Genomic DNA, 19,226 nt, shown 5'->3' on the forward strand with positions numbered 1-19,226 from the left:
GAGTACAATTAGCCAGACCCTCATCTTTGTGACAAGATCTTGAAGTTAGTCATTTGTGAAGCGTTCTAGTTTGCTATTAGTTGCAGTTTTAGTTATTGCTCTCTCAATATATTCTTTTTCTTTCTTTTTTTTTTTTCAAAGGATGATCAACGTAATAATTAAGCTTCATAATTTCTGTGTTTGGATCCAAGTTGTATATAAATGTACACATTATTAAGATTTCATTTTGTATATGTACAAGTAAAAGATTTCATTTTTAACTATTTGGCGTCATACAAAATGGACAATAATGCAAGGATTTAATAAAAATAAATTTCAAAAAACGACATTAAAGACATCGTTAATGTCGGTTTCAAAACCACATTAAAGACAGCTTTAATGTCGGTTAAAAAAAATTAAAGACCTCTTTAATGTCGGTGGAAAAACGACATTAAAGATGTATCATAAGCGACATTAAAAACATCTTTAATGTCGGTTATCCACCGACATTAAAGATGAACCGACATTAAAGGCCTTCAATAACACCTTCAAAGATGTCGGTTTATAACCGACATTAAAGATGTCTTTAATGTCGGTTATAAACCGACATTAAAGGCCAACCGACATTAAAGCCCTTTAATAACGCTCGCAAAGATGTCGGTCGCCAAGTGACATTAAAGGCCTTTAATGTCGGTTTTAAACCGACATTAAAGGCCAGATTTCTTGTAGTGACATTATTTTGTTTAGAGATGATCAGGCAGAAATTAGTCAACTTAAGTAGAGAATGGGTAATTAATTTGAAATCAAGGATTTGGAAAATCTGAAAAAATTCCTTGAAATGAAGGTGGCTAGATCTAAAGAAGGCATCTTCGTGTCTCAAAGAAAATACATCCTTGATTTGCTAATCAAGGCAGGTATATTGGGATGTCGTCTTGTTTACACTCCTATTGAATTCAACTATAAACTAGGAAACTCTAATGATCAAGTTCCAGTTGATAAAGAACAATAACAGTGCCTTGTAGGTAAATTGATCTACTTATCTCATACTCGTCTTGATATTTCCTTTGCTATAAGTGTTGCAGCCAATTTATGCAGGTTCCCTATGTAAAACACATCGAAGCTATCAAAAGAATTCTAAGATACTTAAAACAATACCCGGTAAAGGGTTGATGTTTAGAAAGACAAATAGAAAAACCTCTGAGGTATATATTGACTCGGACTGGATAGGATTTGTTATTAATAGAAAGTGTACCTTCGGATATTGTACCTTTGTTTGGGGCAATCTTATAACTTGGAGGAGTAAGAAGCAAAGTGTTGTGACCAGGAGTAGTGTTGAGGTCGAATATAGAGTTATGAGTTTGAGAATATATGAGGAAATTTGGCTCTAGAAAGTTCTGTCTAATCTTCATCAGGAATGTGAGACTCCATTGAAGCTTTTTTGTGATAATAAAGCCGCTATTAGTATTACTAACAAACTAGTTTAACATGATAGAACTAAACATGTTAATAATGATTGACATTTCATCAAAGAAAGACTTGACAGTGAGAGCATATGCATTTTGTACATCCCTTCGAGCCAACAGGTTGCTGATGTCTTCACCAAGGGGTTTCTCATACCAAACTTCGACCTTTGTGTTAGTAAGTTGGGCCTCATTGATAATTACATCCCAACTTGAGGGGGAGTGTTAGAATTAGTAGGTTTAGCCAATCGGAAGATTTGCCCTAAATATTCTTTCCTTTTTTTTTTTTTTTTATCTCTGTGTACTTTTCTATTTATTCCCCTCTTGTACCTATTTTATTCTTTATCAGAAAATAAAAAAAAATATATTGTGATTTTTCTTATGATACTCGAGTTTTCACGTAAATTTGTTTGTTCTTTATTTTTACTTTCAATAATAACTTAAAAGTGACTATTTCATGGTTTCAATCTCTTTACATAGGATGCCCCCACTTCTATATCCCTACATAAACGATTGATAATCACATCGTTTGTACTAACTACAAACTGGACCACATTCATAGTGTCCCCAAAATAAGGCGTCCAACCTTATTCATATGCTATAGACCATTTAAGCTATAAACTCGTACTTGATCCACGTTTATGTCTTTCTATAAAGTTCATGTTTACACTAGATAGCCTCGAGACCTTAGTTGATTGGAGATTATAATATTCAATTTTCATTAATAAGACCTCAATAACAACTTTATTGTATAGAATATAATTTAAATTATAAACTACGAGTTTTAGGTCATAAATTTCAATAGTTCTGAACAAACCCAGATAACATAACATTCCAAGAAATATCCTTCTCAACCATCTGACTAAACAATTACTCAGCAAGACCAAAACAAACATGCAAAAATATGTTGGTAATATAGTCTAACAATTTCAAAACCTGTCAAAAAGAATACCTTAAGATTGTATTGACGGGGTTGTCAATAATACCAATTGCTATATGATAATTATTGTGTCAAATTGTAAACAATTAGATAGCAATGAATGATATTGATTGTCACCTTATTGTTCTCTAATTACTATCTAATGTTTTAAACTAATATTGATTATCATTCAAAAATACACCTAAAACTATAACCAAACCCAAAAAAAACTATCCCACTTTCAATAAAATAAAACATATTGCTTTGGTTGTAAACTAAATAATAAATAAAAACTAACCACAATATTATTTAAGAAATTTAATAGTAAATAAAGGAAATTTATTAAATTTAGCTTAAAAATTTTACCCTAGAATTTATCAATGGTATATGCGGTAAATTTTGATATTTTACGAACAAATATCAACTAAAATATTTTAAGGCCTCATTTTGTATAAAGAATCCCATTGCATTTGTCCACAAGTCTAGTACAACCTAACATGATCATACATTAATTCAATAAACGCGTTTGGATTATGCAACCATATTTATATTGCTTTAGATAAGAAGTTTGTAGGATCACAAGAGCAGAAAAAAAGTAAGTCAAAATTGAAATGTGAATGGTGTGAAGATATGCTAGTGTTAGTTAGTGGTTTTCAAATAGAGACCAATCAAAAGATGTCCTATCATAGAGTGCTTGAGTTGGAAGAGCACTGATCAAGTTGTCATGGAAAAGTTTGAGAAGAAAATGAACAAAAACACAAAGGTAGAAAATTAAAAAAATGACCGAAATGCAGTCGAAACGAATATGATTCAAGTTAGCAGAAGCCAAGAGAGGCAACCCAAAACTGCCAACCCAACTTATTTTACCTCTAAGATATGCACTTCATCATTAATTTGTGTACGAAAAATCATCCATAGAGATTAAATAGACACTTCTAAAAGTAAAAGTTCAAAATTTACAGAAGAATCAATCTCCAGTTATGATGGGAAAGGAATTTACATCCCAACCGACCCATCAGCCAATTGCCATGGCTCTGTATAACAAAACAACTACATTCTAACCCACCTGTGATGTCATATTACAACTACAACTTCTTTTAAAGAAAATACAACAATTATCAGATCTCTGAACAACATGGTATTTTACATTGTTCAAATCAAATGACAGGATTTTCCTCCCCACCATTAATCGCCATCTTTGCTTGTTTTCTATTTTCCACTTCATCTTCTCCCTCCTCCTCCTCCTCCTCTTCCTCCCCATCTATCTCTTCTTCACAAAGCTTCTCAGATGCATCCCCTTCTTCTTCAAGCTTACCTTTCAAGGACTCGATCACATCCAACAACTCTCTATTTACCTATTCATACATACTACCCAAGTGAAAACAAAGGAAATGTTTTCTTTATGGTAAGGCAAAAAAAATAGTTCTTGACACACAGTTATTACCTGAAGATTCTGTAGAAAATCAGATATATCTGTCGGGCAACAAGGACAAGCCATGACATTCTTTCGTGATCTAAGACTTCGTCCACCACTGCTTCTCTCTCTCAAGAATGTCTTGCCCGCAAAAGCACCTTCCAAGCATGACTTGCAGAAGTTATGGGCACACGGCGTAGTAATTGGCAGACTCATCACCTCTCGACAAATAAGGCAGCTAAACTCTGCATACACAGTTACATGAAGCAAGTGGAAATTGTTCCTATTGTTAGTTAGTAACGTCCCGTCGTGTTCACCACCAAACCACCATTTCAAGTGACTTTACTTGATATAATTAGCCAACCTTTCAGTAACCTTTCCCGTACATTCATGTTGTGTGCTTGCCTAAATTTTCTCCTTGACCTCTTCCCAGTGGCAGGATCTTCAGTTTCTACTGGTCTCGTGCTTATCGGGGGAGGTTTGCTCCATTTCCACTGGCTATCTTTTTCCTGAAACAAACTCACAGACAGTACATAAATTTACAACACCGCAGTTCATTTACTAGTTTAGATTGTTAGTGATATATAATTAAATTTGCCTTCAACCACCGACAAGCTTTTGGGTGAATCGGTGATTTAATATGATACCAGAGCAGATGGATCCAAAGAGTTCTTATGTTCAAGCCCCTGCATGGTCATTTACTTCTTAATTCAAATTAATTTCCACTTGTTAGACCTTTCAAATATTTCAAGCCCAAATTTGATTTCCACTTGTTGGGTCTTTCAAATATTTCAAGCCCATAAGTGAGGGAGAGTGTTAGTGATATATAATTAAATTTGCCTTCAACCACAAGCTTAAGCTTTTGGGTGAATTTGTGGTTTAATATAGATAAATTAGAAAAATTATCAGTAAACCGAAAACAATGGCAGTTAAAATATTCACCTTCAGCCTGCAAAAAACTATAGCTTACTAAACTTGATGTAGAACATCTCATAATCTTGATGTTTCTTTAAGTTCTTGATGCTTCTATTTTTTAAATTTCTAGATTTTAGTTTAGGTTTATTATTTTTGTATCTTGAGTTAGTTCAAAAATAACTAACTCATAACTAATTCTTGTTAAACTTTCCACCTATAAAAGGCTCCCATGTCATTAATAAAATCACATTTGAGGTATTATCATAAAAACTCCCTTGCTTTGCATCAAAACTAGAACGGACCCTCAACCGCACCGGGCAAATATACATAATTCTAAAACGTAAACAACTTCATGAAATTATAAATCTTAGCTTATTGGACCAATATTTCAAAACTTAGTTTTCAGAAACAGAAAAACTCTGTTAAAGAAATTAGCAGGACTGAAAAAAAGTGTATGATATGTCTTTAAAACAAGGATATACATAAAAAGCACAACTAAGTTACTTATCGTGAATTTGAAAATATTTTAAGAATAACATTTTATTAGATAATCGAACATTATAAAGATTTTGAAGAGTACATAACATTAGCTAATCTTTGCATTAAAAAGGTTTCTTAGTTACTAATAACCCAAATTCATAGAAATCTTGTTATTTCTTTTTTAAGGAATATGTATTGTAAGGAAAGCTAGTATTTAGACAAAAGATAGGATTCATTATAGAAAAAATTCAATAAAATAAATAAAGAGATCACACAAGTGTAATGTATCTGGAGAATACTCACATCAAAGTCCCATGATGGACCTTCCTTCCTCTCGGTAATATTTGTTGCTTTTTTTAACTCTGGAATTGATGGTAATGGTCTAGGTCGATCTCCATGATCATCGCTGCAGTTTAAAAACGTATTATGAAGGAAAGGCCTTGGAGTGAAGCCGGATACTGCAACTAGCATTTCAGCATTTGATAACATGAAATAACATGAAAGCAATTACATAATTCGGAAACACAAACCTTGTCCATGGAGCAGGATCATTGTCGCATCTAACAAATAAATACCGACATACTTTAAAGCCCTAATTTCAGGATACACATTAATCAATAATCTGTTCATCAAATGATAGTTTCGGAAAGGAGGAATAGCTTCAATACCTGAATTCCCACTTTACGCCAACACTTCTCAATCCTATAAATTCCATCATAGCGCAATCCCTTCTCTGGAGCATATGAGGAACGCTTTTCTTTGTGAGATCTGTTAACACAGCATTACCCGAGTAAACTTCCGATCACTACTTGGAACAAAGTTCTGGTCGAACATACACAATAGCAAGAAGCCAAGAGTAACAATAGGTTCCACAAGGTGTATTTCACCAACTGTCATGCAATCACATCTAAAAAGATAAGAAGCTTCCAGTCTGGCATGAAAAATAGACGTAATTTGACAAGCGAGAGATAAAATAGTGGAAGAATTCTGCCTTTCCCATACGTCTATCAAACACAACAATCTTTCGGAGAAATGAAAAGAGACTATTGCTCATAAGCACAAACTCCACAAAGAGTGAAGTGATACACAAAAAAGGGAAAGAAGAAAGCAGACCAATTCAAAATAATATTAATATGTAGAGAAGCCGTTAAAACTATCAGTAAGAAAACACCATGAAGAAGCTTTAAGATGTGCTCTTAATCAAAACAATCTATCCATGAGCAACTTCTGTCTTCGAAAACCCTCAGATTTTTCTCTAACCATATTTCATAAATCAAGATGCTTAATTGATTCTTCCTCAGCATAAGAAAGATAGCAAACCAAAGGCAGAAGGCAAGTAGTAGGAGTCTTCCTCTGAAGCATTTCGGTAGTATTTACAGGCTATTAAGCATAATCCAAGAAAGGGAGCTGATCTGTTTTGGAGAGTTAGACTTACATAATGATAAAGCTGAGAACATGGAAGAACACTTTGAGCGCGCTCAACCAAAACAACAGTAGTTTTACTGCATTTCTCTAGCTTTCAAAATCAGAAGTTGACTAACTTTACACAGGATAATCAATGGGACTAATTAAAACCATGAGCTTGTCCAGTTCCATGCAAGTAGAAAATCAAATAATTCCCTACCCTATCTGGAATTCTAAGTCATAGGCTCTTCAACAAGTTGAACTGGTGAATTAAATGACAGCAAAAATTTCAGGTAGAAAATGAATAGTCGAGAGACCCAAAGCACTGTAAACCAGGTTCTGTTACTGTCTTCAAAAAGATATATGATTATGTTCTATAAAACTACAGGTTCAGAACAAATAAATGGGTGCGCATCAACACTGCAGATGAAATAGAAATTCCAAATGAAATAAATTTGCTGCCACCTACCTAACAACTCTAACAGGATAGCCTTTCAAGCAACTAACTTGTAGCGCTTTGTTATATTTTTCAAATTTCTGGTCAAAAGACTGATCCTTGCTTGTACGCTTGTTTCCACTAAGGTCTCGACCCCCACTGCAATTTAATTCCAAGCAGAATCATCAAACACAATGGTTTATTATGCAGAGTAACCAAATAATGTAATGAAAAGAAAAAATGTAGAGAGGCAAGTTTATCCTTTTCTTTACTTTTTTTTTTTTTTTTTTGAAACGGAAACAAATGTTTCCATTGATATAATGAAGAGAGCTAAGTTAATAAAAAAATAATAATAACAAAATACTGCAAATTTTACCCTGTACCGAACAGCTCTTCCGAAGGTAAAATGAAACAGGAAAATAGAGAGCCAAGTGGGGGAATGATACAAAACAATGATAGTTAAAAGTTTGATGAACAGTAAACAAACCAGAACAAACTGCTGACCAACATCAAGAACAGAGAAAGAATATACTGCATAGATAGAGGATAAAAAAGAAAACCTTCCAGTGTAGAGGAACCACTCTCCATGATCTTCATCATCCTGGTAGCCACCAGAAAGAACCACTGATTGTGCACCATTATTTGACTGGCCCGCTATACCTGCAATATGTGGAAAGTGAGCACCCCATTGGCGACATTCTAGCCTATCCTCCCAGCATTCACCAACCAGAACACCCTGGTTTCTCTCAGGATCATTTTCAGCAGGAATAGGACCAAAATGGTCGGATGGAATTGTAACAAATATTTTTCCACTTGCAGCATTAGCTTTCCCTTTTTTTTGTGCCCGGTCAGTGGTATAGGCTTTATCTGGTCTATTTTGATTGTGGACAAAATGATAAGCCTTCTGAGGTCCTCCAGAAACAGATGATTTTGACAATTTGGCCATACGAATGGCCACTACAAGGGTGGAATTAATACGGGGCTGGCTTGCCATTTTAGAGGGAATCACGCAGCGGCACTTTGCACAAGTATTTTTTCCTAGTCCAATCCACTTCTGGAAACATTTTAAGCAGAAATTGTGGCCACATGGAGTCTGGATAATGACACCGCCATATTCTTATTAGTATAAAATCAATTAATCAAACCAATAGACAAGGTTAATCGGCTAATAGTTTACTTGCACATGAAGCCAACACGTGCAAGTAAAGTAATCAGCAGTTAACACAAATTCCAAAGATAGAAGCCAACAGAAATCAAGAAACACTCACCTTTAACTGATTGCCAAGACATCATATTGATCAAAAGAGATAGAAGTTACAAATCATTGCAAGTCTTATGAATGATGAATTAAACAAGACTATTATTATTATTATTATTTTTATCCATGTGTGTCCAAGCCAACTTATGCACACCTCGACTTATTTTGCAGGTCAATTCACCTAATCCTACAACATTTGGGAGCCAAGAAAACTTGTAGGATAAAAACTTCTAGATAAAATGGCCACCATAGATTTAACTCCTCTTTAAGTCCTTTATTGAAAATTTATGACTCTTTTTTACCACTAGGTCAATCCATGATGGTTGAATTAAATGAGATTATAGGAGATATAAATCAATTACGAATCCACAGTAAGAGTCAATGGGGCGCTTAAAGGGTATAAAATGCTTGCCGTTCTGCTCTTTTCCAACCGGTATCACAATCTTGTTTAGGCCACCATTGTTCTCTAACTTGGTGATTTCAGCTAAAGTTTTGTTTGAATTGGTTGTCTTTTCGGTTCAAAGAGTTTGATCATCAATACTTGTTTCTTCAAAATAAACTTTTTGACGTAATAGAATTTACGATAACTTTGTTTAATCCTTGATTAATTCCTTTTTCCTATTTTAGAATTTAGTTTCCTTTTAGTTATCTTTTTAGGATTCTTTTAATTCTCTATAAATAGAGAGTCCCCATTTTATTAAACAACGTCCATAAATAATAAAAACTTGATTGAACTTTTGGAGAGAATTCTCCTTTTTATCTCTTTAGGCTACATCAATTTGGTGTTAAAGCGACTCTTTGGGCCAATGTTGACTGTCGCCGATGGAAGACAGGGAAATTCTTGGTGGCAGTGATCACAAGAGGGAGCTTTGCTCATTGTTGAACAACACACATCTAATTAGGAGGATCCCTTGAAATTCCAAGAAAGAAAGAAGAAACCAAATTTTTTTCATGATTTTGCAAGAATGGACTATTTTTTATCAAAGAAGATGTCCGAGAAAAATTCTAGCAGTTAACAGAGGCAAGAAAATCAATTTTACTTCCAAAAATAGTGTTGGAATTCTGACTCAAGTGATTCAAGAAGAAAAATTCCAATAAAACCCATTTTTTCAAGAAATGGACATAAAGATTGGGAGTTAGATGGTTTAGACCAAAGAACACCCATGAACATTCCAACACCAATTTGGAGATTGCAAAGTTTTAAAGAAACAGAAACATTCAGATAAAAACATAAAGGAATGGATGAAATTTGGGTCCTTTCGGGCAAAAATTAAGAAAGGAAAAATTATAATCTTCAAGATTTTTCAACCTTCAAAAACTACATCTAGTTGCTCGAGAAGATCAAGAACTCAACTAAGATTGTAAAATTGAGCAAGCAACACACAAGACAAAAAACACAAAAGGAACATGGAACCTAGAAGAAGACCATCTGAGCAAAGAAGGAAAAATGAACGGAGTATAAGAAGAAGAGATGATAGTATGTGAAGCCCTAAAACTAACAGTTGACAAAGGTGTCTCACATGGGGCAGAAGGCAAGATTGACCTGTCCGTTGCACCACACAATTCAAAATATTTTTACCAAATTTCTTGTATTTTCAGTTTTTTGCTCATGCCCAAAGGTAAACATTATTTAGATTTTTTATATAAGGGTTTCACATTTTCAAAGGATTTATTTCCACTAATCTGAGGGTCATATCACCAGAAGATTACTGTTGGAGATCTTACAAAGAATTAGGAACGATATATATTCGGTCTATTAATTGGGCCAATGCTCAAGAAATTTGGATGTTATTGATACCGATTGTTCAAAGATGTTTCCTTTTAAATGGCTTAATCTTTATTTCTATCTTCATTTTTGTTTTAAAACTTGAGGATGAGTTTTTTGGGAGACCAAGGGATAGAATATGACGTAATAGGATTTCGGATAGCTTGGTCTAATCCTTGATTAATTCCTTTTTTCCTATTTTAGAAATTAGTTTACTTCTAGTTTTATTTTTTAGAAAAAAGAAGAGTTTACTTTTAGTATTCCTTTTAGGACTCTTTAATTTAACAACTTTCGTAAATAATAAAGACTTGATTGGATTCTTAACTCCTTTTATCTCTTTAGGCTACATCACTTTTGGTAGAGGGAGATTGTTAGAATTGTAGAGAAACATTCTGCTAGCCATTGGATGGCTGTCCAGTGTAAGGAGATGGAGAAAAATCTAGCTTCCGTAACTCCCATCATACCTTAACATAGTTTCCTCACTATCTTGGGTGAAGTTCTAAATTGAAATCTTTTCTTTCTATAGTCATTGAATGATAATTGTGATTCAACACCATGAAGACAAGTAATCTGCAAAGATTGTGGAGCCATAGGGCGTAAGGCAATGGCGTGGGTCTAATATCTGGTGAGAGGGGAGAGGAGATTGGAAAAGGCATTTTGTCAATTTTTTTCTCAATGATGGCTTGAGTTTGAAGTATAATTACATTTCCAGATATATGTCAATCTAAGCATAAGTTATTAACATAGAGCATCAACTACCTTTCCTAAAAGTTGAAAATTCAATGGCTCAATCTTACCAAATTTGATGAACAATAATCATTAGAATGAAACTTCGAAAGATCATCTCAATAATATTATGATGAGCACGTCCAGAAAAATTATGAACAAAAAAATGCCCACTTTTAAACTTGTAAATATCACCAAACTTCCATACTAAAGTTTGTAAATAAGTATAGTAAAATTTTGAGGGAAGAAGAATGTTGGAAAGAGAATACCATATACAATTTTCATAATAACCTATCATCAAAGCATTCATCAACACCGTCCTTTCACCTAAAGGGTCAAGCTTATTAACAAAGGTTTGAGGATGGACTCAAACTAAAAAGGTTATAAATATATAAATAATTTCACTTGAATTTTGATATTAATTTTTTCTTGTAATTGAAACGGTTCATTCATGAATGACATAAAAGATAGAATCAAACACCAAGAGGTGATACCACTAAAAGTCGCTAGCACAAATAAGATAAAGTAAAATGAGAAAATTTTGATATTAATGATAATTCTAATAACCACCTACAACGCCTATGAACATTAATTGATGGAATCATTCACTATAATGGCAATTGAAGAAAAGAAAACCCTCATTACTAACCTTAATCTAATAAGATCAAGATACAATGGGGCCAGCATTTGACATTGAATACATATGAAAGGGAAACTACATTAAATAAACTATAAAATCATTGGAAGCAGAAGAAAACTGTGAGAAGGAACTTACAGTGACTGGCCTATCCGGTAACTGAATGCAGAAAGAACAGTTCAATCTCTCATCAAACAAATCCAAAACATCGTCTCCTTGTTTTTTGTCAACATCATTGATCTCGTGGGAGAGTGAGTTTCCGGTAAGCAGGTCCTGGCGTTTCTTTGCCTTCTGGGAGTCAGGAAGGGAAGAATCAGCTTCAATGGCTCGAATCGCAGCAATGAGATCATTAGAAGGGTGAATGGGGAGTGGAGAACTGGAAGGGGGAGGAAGGAATGCATCCTGAGAAGGGAGTGAACAATCGGGACAGTCCCATTGAAGAGTAGATTCTAGGGTTTCAGGGGGGTTTGAGAGACAAGGGACATGCCAAGGAGTGACGCAGGTTTTGCAAGTAATGGTTTCCAAGTCGGAAGGTTTAGCCTGACAAAGCATGCAAATGCCATCGCCGTCGCAAGGCAGCTGAGAAACCATGTTGGGCATGAGAGAGGAGAGTGAAGGAAAAAGTAGAAAAGTAAATTATTTTGGAAGACAATAAATCATTGTTTTCTCCCCCCAACCCTCACCCTCACCCTCACCCTTTGAAGTCAACTCAACATTTTTGCCACGTTGAACCATGCATTATCAACTTCGTTCACATTCCCACGCAAAATTAAATTTTTTAGGCTATTCTCTCATCAAATAATTCTACCATCATAATTTTATTTTCATCCAACTTTTCTTTAGCTTATAAACTGTGATAATGTAATCAACCATTTGTACTTACTAGAATTCACAACTTCATATATATTTTTTCTAATTTTGTGTTCGATTTTACAACTTTGAATTCGGTAGATTTTATGATTAATTCACATTTTTCAAAAACTTATGGGACACTATGGAAATCAGATATTCTCACTAGGGTTAAAATTCCATTTGGTTCTAATTTAATAATAAAACGAATGTCAACTAATTTGGATCCTCCTATTGTAGGACTCACACCAAAATCACTCCTCATTTGATTTGGGATTGTGAACTAACTTGAAACTTATGAAAACTTCCTCTGATATGTTGACGTCGGGGAGGGTTGTTAAAAGTCAATAGAGTATAGGGACAATTTTCAATAAACCAACATCAAAAAGAATTTGGGGAAAATTGTGTATCGTAGGTTACAACTCGCTTGCATGAAGCTAGTTTGGTACTTCAAATTATCGTAATGTAACTCGTTTTAACAACATTTCTCTTGATCCTTAAGTTATCAGTCTTGCAATGAAAAAAGCTTTAGAGATTATTCTTGCTTTGAAGAAGGAAGTCTCCCCTCTTAGGATCTGTATGAGCGTTAATTTATCTGTTTCACTATTGGAAACTCCCAAAAGAAAGCTGCTAGAAGATGAATGTTGATATTGCATGGTTGGGTTGCCCTATTAGGGGTAGATATGCATTCCATCGTCTACCAGTTGGTCACTCAGAATCTTAGAAGTTTAAGTCATTGTCAATGGTTTAAAACACATCCTAGTTTCATGGGATGAGTAGAATCTTCCAATGGAGGTGGAGTTGGGTTCAATCAAAGTTATCAAGCTTTTGAATGGTGAGATTTTTAATTTGTTTGAAGTTTTTATTTATTTAATTGGTGAGGATACTCTCTTTCTTGCTCTTTCGATAAATGTTGCTCATTTTTTTAAAATTTTTAAAGAGGATAAAAAAGTTGTTCATAATTGTTTTGGAAGACCATAAATCATTGTTTTCTCTCCAAAAAAATATATTATAAGACAACTAAAACAGTAGTAATTGGTTTCATTCACGTGTCCATCTTAATATGCCTCAATTACAGAAGAAATTAGATTTTGTTAGGCCATTTAGATTAGATATTCTACAGTTGGAATTTGATTTCCATGAGCAACTAATTACTATAATGTGTACTCAAAATATAATAAAAGATTACCAAACTATTCAATGTTCGACAGTTTTGCATTCAAGCATTTTCCACTTGTTATTGCTCATCAAGCGCTCTTAGTCTAATGCATGTTTTGTAATAGGTAAGTTTAAGTACTTAGGATTCTAATTATTTGTTCCATTCTTTCTTTCCTTCCTTTACGTGTTATCTTGCTTTGTTGGTCGATTACGATGATTCATCCAACAATAAATTTGGATTTAGTATTTAGGTTAACGTGATATTATGATTGAAATTTGTGTCCTAAAATCTGAACTTTTTTTAATAATACTTTTTTGAAAAATATTGACGAAACTAATATAGGGGTGAAACTAATGTAAAAAATATAATAGAGTAGCGAAGTCATGTACTGGGAACATGACTTCGCTAAATCATGGACCGGGTAGATGACTATGGGCCAAAATTAAACTAGAGTCGTGGACTCGACTCACAACGTCCGACGGGAGTAGTGTACCCGGTACACGACCCTGCTCACATGGTCAGTCAACACTACAGTTGGCTTCCACATTTGTTCTAATGCAGGAAGTCGTGTACCGGGTTCACGACTTCATTTACATGCATGTCCTTCATGTAATGAAGTCGTGTACCCAGTAAAGTCGTGTACCGAATACACGACTTCACTTCTTTAAAACCCTAGCCACCGAGCCTTTTGCTTTTCATTCCCACTTCAAATCTGCTTTCTGCCTTTCATTTTCACTTATTTCCTTCGCTACCCTGTCTTTCATCTTTCATAAAAACCTACCAAAACTTCCATGTTTCACCAAAAATCAGCCACCCCTTTCATTCTTCACACAAAAAATCAGTCACACATTCCATTTTCACGAAAAATCAGTCACTAAAAGGCCCATTTGCAATTGGGTTTCACCAAAAAAGACCTCCCCTCCCATTTTTCCTTCTAATTTTTTCGTCACAAGCTATGGTTATTTAATTAAATTGTAGACCAAGTACCTAATTTTGTTGTAAAAATAATTTAATTTATGTTTGTTATTTGATTTTATTATTTTGTTGTAAAAATAATTTAATTTATGTTTTTTATTTATTTTATTATTTAGATATATTATTTGTATTTAGGTTTGTTATTTTATTTAGTTGTATTGTTTGATTTTAGGAAAATTGTTTGATTTTAGGAAAATTAATTAAGATTATAAACTAAAAGGCATTTTCAATTTTCTTTTTCTAATTCTATCAAAATTAAATAAAAAGTATTATCAAATTTTTTGTTCACCATTTCTGTTTATAAAACTTTTTATAAGATTTTTTTTTTCGAAAATTGATAAGAATTTCTTTAAAAAAAATTATTTCAAGAAACCGATACGTATATGTTAGGGTTTTTGTAATTATTGATGTACTACTTCTATGTAATTGTTTGATGTATATCTTAGGGTTTGATGTATACTTTAGTTTTAGTGGATTGATATGTAAATTTTACAACTTAAATTCATACTATTGTAATCGTGTAATTATATAATTTTATGCTTTAGCAGCCTTGTTCATACTTAATTACTCCTACATGTAAAAAATCAAAATGTTACAACCAAACAACAAAAAGGAAGTACCGTGAAGTAAAAGTAAAAGATATAAATCACCTAAAATTGTCGGGTCGTGTAATGATCACAGAGGAAGCACCATTCTTCCACACGATTAATCAATCTAGTGTTGGGTTTTATGTCCTAAAACTCGTAGATAGTAAATATAATTCATTGTCCGTTATTAATAAAGTGTTTTATTATTATAATTTCAATAAGTGTTATTAATTATATTATTAGTTTTGTCTTAATAACCTAAATCCAATAAACTAACATCCTAAGTTGTTTGATGAGTCTTGAATAGTATGTACATACGGGGATCAATGTTCAAAGTCAGTTTAAAAAGCCTATAGTATAAGGTTAAGGTTGGGTACTGTAACGACCCAAACTTTTAAATTAAGTTAAGGTCATTACTCAAAAGATAAATTTGATACTTTCTTGAAAAGAGAATAACTAAAATCTTTATAAAATTAATATCAAGATGATCACAAAAACATAAGATTTTCAAAATTAATAAAAATAATTTGAACAGGTGACTGCGGGTTCTAACAATTTTAAAGAACTAAAAATAAATAAATATGACAAAATCTTAAGTAAAATTGTTAAAATTTAAAATACTGGAAAACATATAAATAGTTGCAGAAGCTAATTGTGTCCTTATATGGCTTGCCACGGATCAATTTATGTCGCTCGCCAACTTCTCAAGTTCTCTACCTTGGCCTGAAATATTAAACATATGAAAGAGTGAGTATATAAATATACTTAGTAAGGGACCCATTACTAGTCCCGTTAGGTGATCTGTTAACTTTTTGTTAGAAACATAATCATAACATCATATGTCTAATGGAGCACACCTGAATGAGAGACCGTACGAACACCCCTAAATCGTACGAGTGATTCAGTGGGAACAACCCTAGTCGTGCGAGTGATCGCAAGTACACACTCTATAAACATATATGTAATATGTAGGTACACCCCTAATCGTGCGAGTGGTCCCATCGAAACACCCCTAGTCGTGCGAGTGACCTCGTATACACAATATAACTGTCCTCTATAACCGTGCATGTGATCTGTAGGTACATCCCTCAATCGTGCAAGTTATTTCGTAGGAACATCCCTAGTCGTGCGAGTGACTCCATAGATAAGATCACAATACAGGTGGGGTAAAAAGCTCAAAAGATAAAGTTGATAAACACACCACAATCCAAAGCATGTAACATTATCATAAACATCATAACATGACACAAATATTAATCATGACGTCTATATTCATGTGATTAATATATCATGTATCATAAACATCATAAACATACCAGTCATCATCGTCAATCATAATATCAGTTATCATCATCAACATAATATCAATCATCATCTATAGCATTGCATTATGCATCTTAGCTACCATCAATGCATAATCGTAAATACATATAGTCTCTTAAATTCAGTTCGAAGGTCCAGTAATAGAATCTCTTACTTGGAGATTAGCTAAAATTATTTCTTTGCTGACAGTAATTTCACAATTTAAAAAAATCCTAAACAGTAAGGGAAAAACAATAACTTAATTAATAAAATTTACCAATAGCTAGTATCTAAAATTTTCCAATTTAACTTGTCGAAAAATTAAGGTTGAAACCAATTCAACCTTGATTGGGAAAAATCCAAGAATCTAAAAAAATTAGCCAATTAAACTTTTAAAGAAACCTCAATTAGATCCAAAATTAAATTAACAAATTATTAATTTAATTACCTTGACTTACCAAATGGAGGTTGAAAAATCATCTAAACCTTGACGAGAAAATTATCACTTAAATCTTCAAGCTTTGCCAAAGGGACCAATCATAACTAAAACTGGTGAGGGGATGGCGGCAAATGCAGAAGATTATTTTAGTGAAGACGATGAAGAATCTTTCTCCTATTTATAGACTCAAATAATAACAATAATATTTATTATTATTATTTCCTTTTTCTTTTAGTATATATATATAATACAAAAATATAAATATATCTTTATTCTCATTATCTTTCTTCAAAATAATTAATTATTATTTATCTTTCTCAAAATAATTAATTATTATTTATTTTTCTCCAAAATAATTAATTATTATTTATCTTTCTCAAAATAATTAATTATTATTTATTTTTCTCCAAAATAATTAATTATTATTTATCTTTCTCCAAAATAATTAATTATCTTCCACAATAGTAATTATTATTTATCTTTGTTCAAAATAATTAATTATCTTCCATAATAATTAATTATTATTTATCTTTCTCGAAAATAAATATTCTTTTATAGATAATTATATATTCCCAAAATATAAATATTTTCCTTGTCTCCTTTAATAAATATATTTTTTCTAAAATAAAATTATCTTTTCCTTAAATAATTATATTTTAACAAATATAATTATCTTTTTCTTTTTCATAATAATTATATATATATATATATATATATTTCCACATATACATATAATTATCAAATCTCCAGCAAAATTTCTTCTCTACAATTTAATTAAATAATATCCATAATTATTTAATTTAATTCAAGTCCAACAACACTAAAAATCTACAACTTTACTTAATCCTCTTAACCTACCATTTAATCAAAATCTCAACAAGCACCACATGCCAAAATCTCTAATTAATTAAATATTCATCCAACAAATATTTAATTAATTTCAATACTCACAAAATCAAATAATTCTTATTAAATGAATTCAAAATAACGTAAAATAAATTAAATTTAATTAAACAAAACTAAGATAATTATCTTAATTTTGGGGGCATTACAGGTACCTTATCCTAGTAACACTATGAATACAGCTCACTTTGTATTTGATACAAACACATTGATCTAATGCGTTCATGTACACGACATGCGAGTGAAGGTATCATCTGCAATGAGTTTACATAAGACTGGACCACAAGATAGTAATTACTAGATGTAACTCTGTTAACTAGTTGAGTTTCTATTTCATTAGAATGACCTAGGTAACTTAGTTTTAATCCTGAGTGTATTCTGGGTGGTGGGTTGACATGTATTTCTTCAGGGTCGCTGAACTACTTGCAATGCCTATGATTGTCTCCCCTGAATTCTTTCCACGTGTTGAGCATTTGATGCTCAACAAACTGAGTAAGTGCTTGATGAGTGAAATCAAGCACGAACCATCGCTACAAAAGAAAAATACATACGTATTAGTTTTCTATATATGTAGGTTTAATATATATGTAAAGTAATTTACAGACTTACCCGTAGGCTGTCCTTGACGACCTCGATGTACTATGTAGGCACATCAGCTCACTTTATGGCCTGGATTGGAAATGTATCTCGCGTTAACACACCGATACGAAAATTAAAAATAAGATAATAATATCTATTTTTCTGGACGCCATGAACGTTGTCGTTGGGGATTGGTAGACGATTCCCGATGTCTAAACGTATAAGTTGGGAATGGGTTCCTATGCCGAAGTGTGCATTCCCCACCTAATCTTTGTTGATGTCCCTTTCAGCGTCAAGAATGCCCCAATTTCTTGTAGTGATGTCTCACATGGTTGTATAGGGAATTGTGTCGAGCCAGTAATGCATAATCTTTAGAGATTGTTAATCCATTAATGTTGTTGCAAGTATGAGCATATAACAGATTCCCTATTGTGGCACCACAAGTACCACTACAGACTCCAATTGATTAGCCTTTGAGTTTCAAGTATTATTTTATGTACATATTGTTTTTTCTAATAAAATTTGTACTATCTATAACTTATTATTAATTTCTTTCACACACCAGATGGAGCAGTGTTCTACCTTCATCAGAATAGTGAGCAAATATGTTGTTGACGTACTTAATGATATTTGATCGATTGATACACTCTCAAGTGGTAAAATATTATACGAATGTTGTCTAGGTATGTTTTTTGTTGCCTAGTTATGTTTGTTTTTTTAAATAGATTAATTGGTCATCGTACATGTCCGACATTATGGCATTGTTTCCTGATCGATTTCATAATGGTCAAGTGGTGTGGACTTATATGAGTCCTATGATTTGCTTTCATATCGTTGAGAAGCATCAGCTAGACAGTGTGTTGCGACAGTTCGACATGCTGCAAATGCCACTAGATTTTAGCTTCATTGACCCGACCCTGCACCAAATTGATTTAAGAGGCAAGCATGACAAGATTGGTGTAGGATTCATTCAGAGCATATAGCAATGTGACATTCATGAAATAATTTTAATGCAGAAGCAGTAGCAACACACGAGCCGA

At 32.9% G+C, this 19,226-nt stretch overlaps 1 protein-coding gene across 1 annotated transcript; it reads right to left on the reverse strand.

Annotated features, from left to right (window-relative positions):
• Positions 1 to 3,251: 3,251 nt before the first annotated feature.
• Positions 3,252 to 12,066, reverse strand: LOC103486058 (E3 ubiquitin-protein ligase ORTHRUS 2-like). The gene is made up of 9 exons (XM_008443875.3): positions 11,532 to 12,066; positions 7,568 to 8,100; positions 7,041 to 7,166; positions 5,836 to 5,935; positions 5,698 to 5,759; positions 5,471 to 5,573; positions 4,137 to 4,281; positions 3,803 to 4,017; positions 3,252 to 3,713 (listed from the first exon to the last, which is right to left on the reverse strand). Exons 1-9 carry the CDS (start codon positions 11,991 to 11,993, stop codon positions 3,516 to 3,518), a joined length of 1,944 nt encoding a protein of 647 aa, XP_008442097.1. The 5' UTR covers positions 11,994 to 12,066; the 3' UTR covers positions 3,252 to 3,515.
• Between the last annotated feature and the right edge of the window lie 7,160 nt (positions 12,067 to 19,226).

This window comes from Cucumis melo, chromosome 8 (genome assembly GCF_025177605.1).
Source record: "Cucumis melo cultivar AY chromosome 8, USDA_Cmelo_AY_1.0, whole genome shotgun sequence".
Classification (NCBI taxonomy): domain Eukaryota; kingdom Viridiplantae; phylum Streptophyta; class Magnoliopsida; order Cucurbitales; family Cucurbitaceae; genus Cucumis; species Cucumis melo.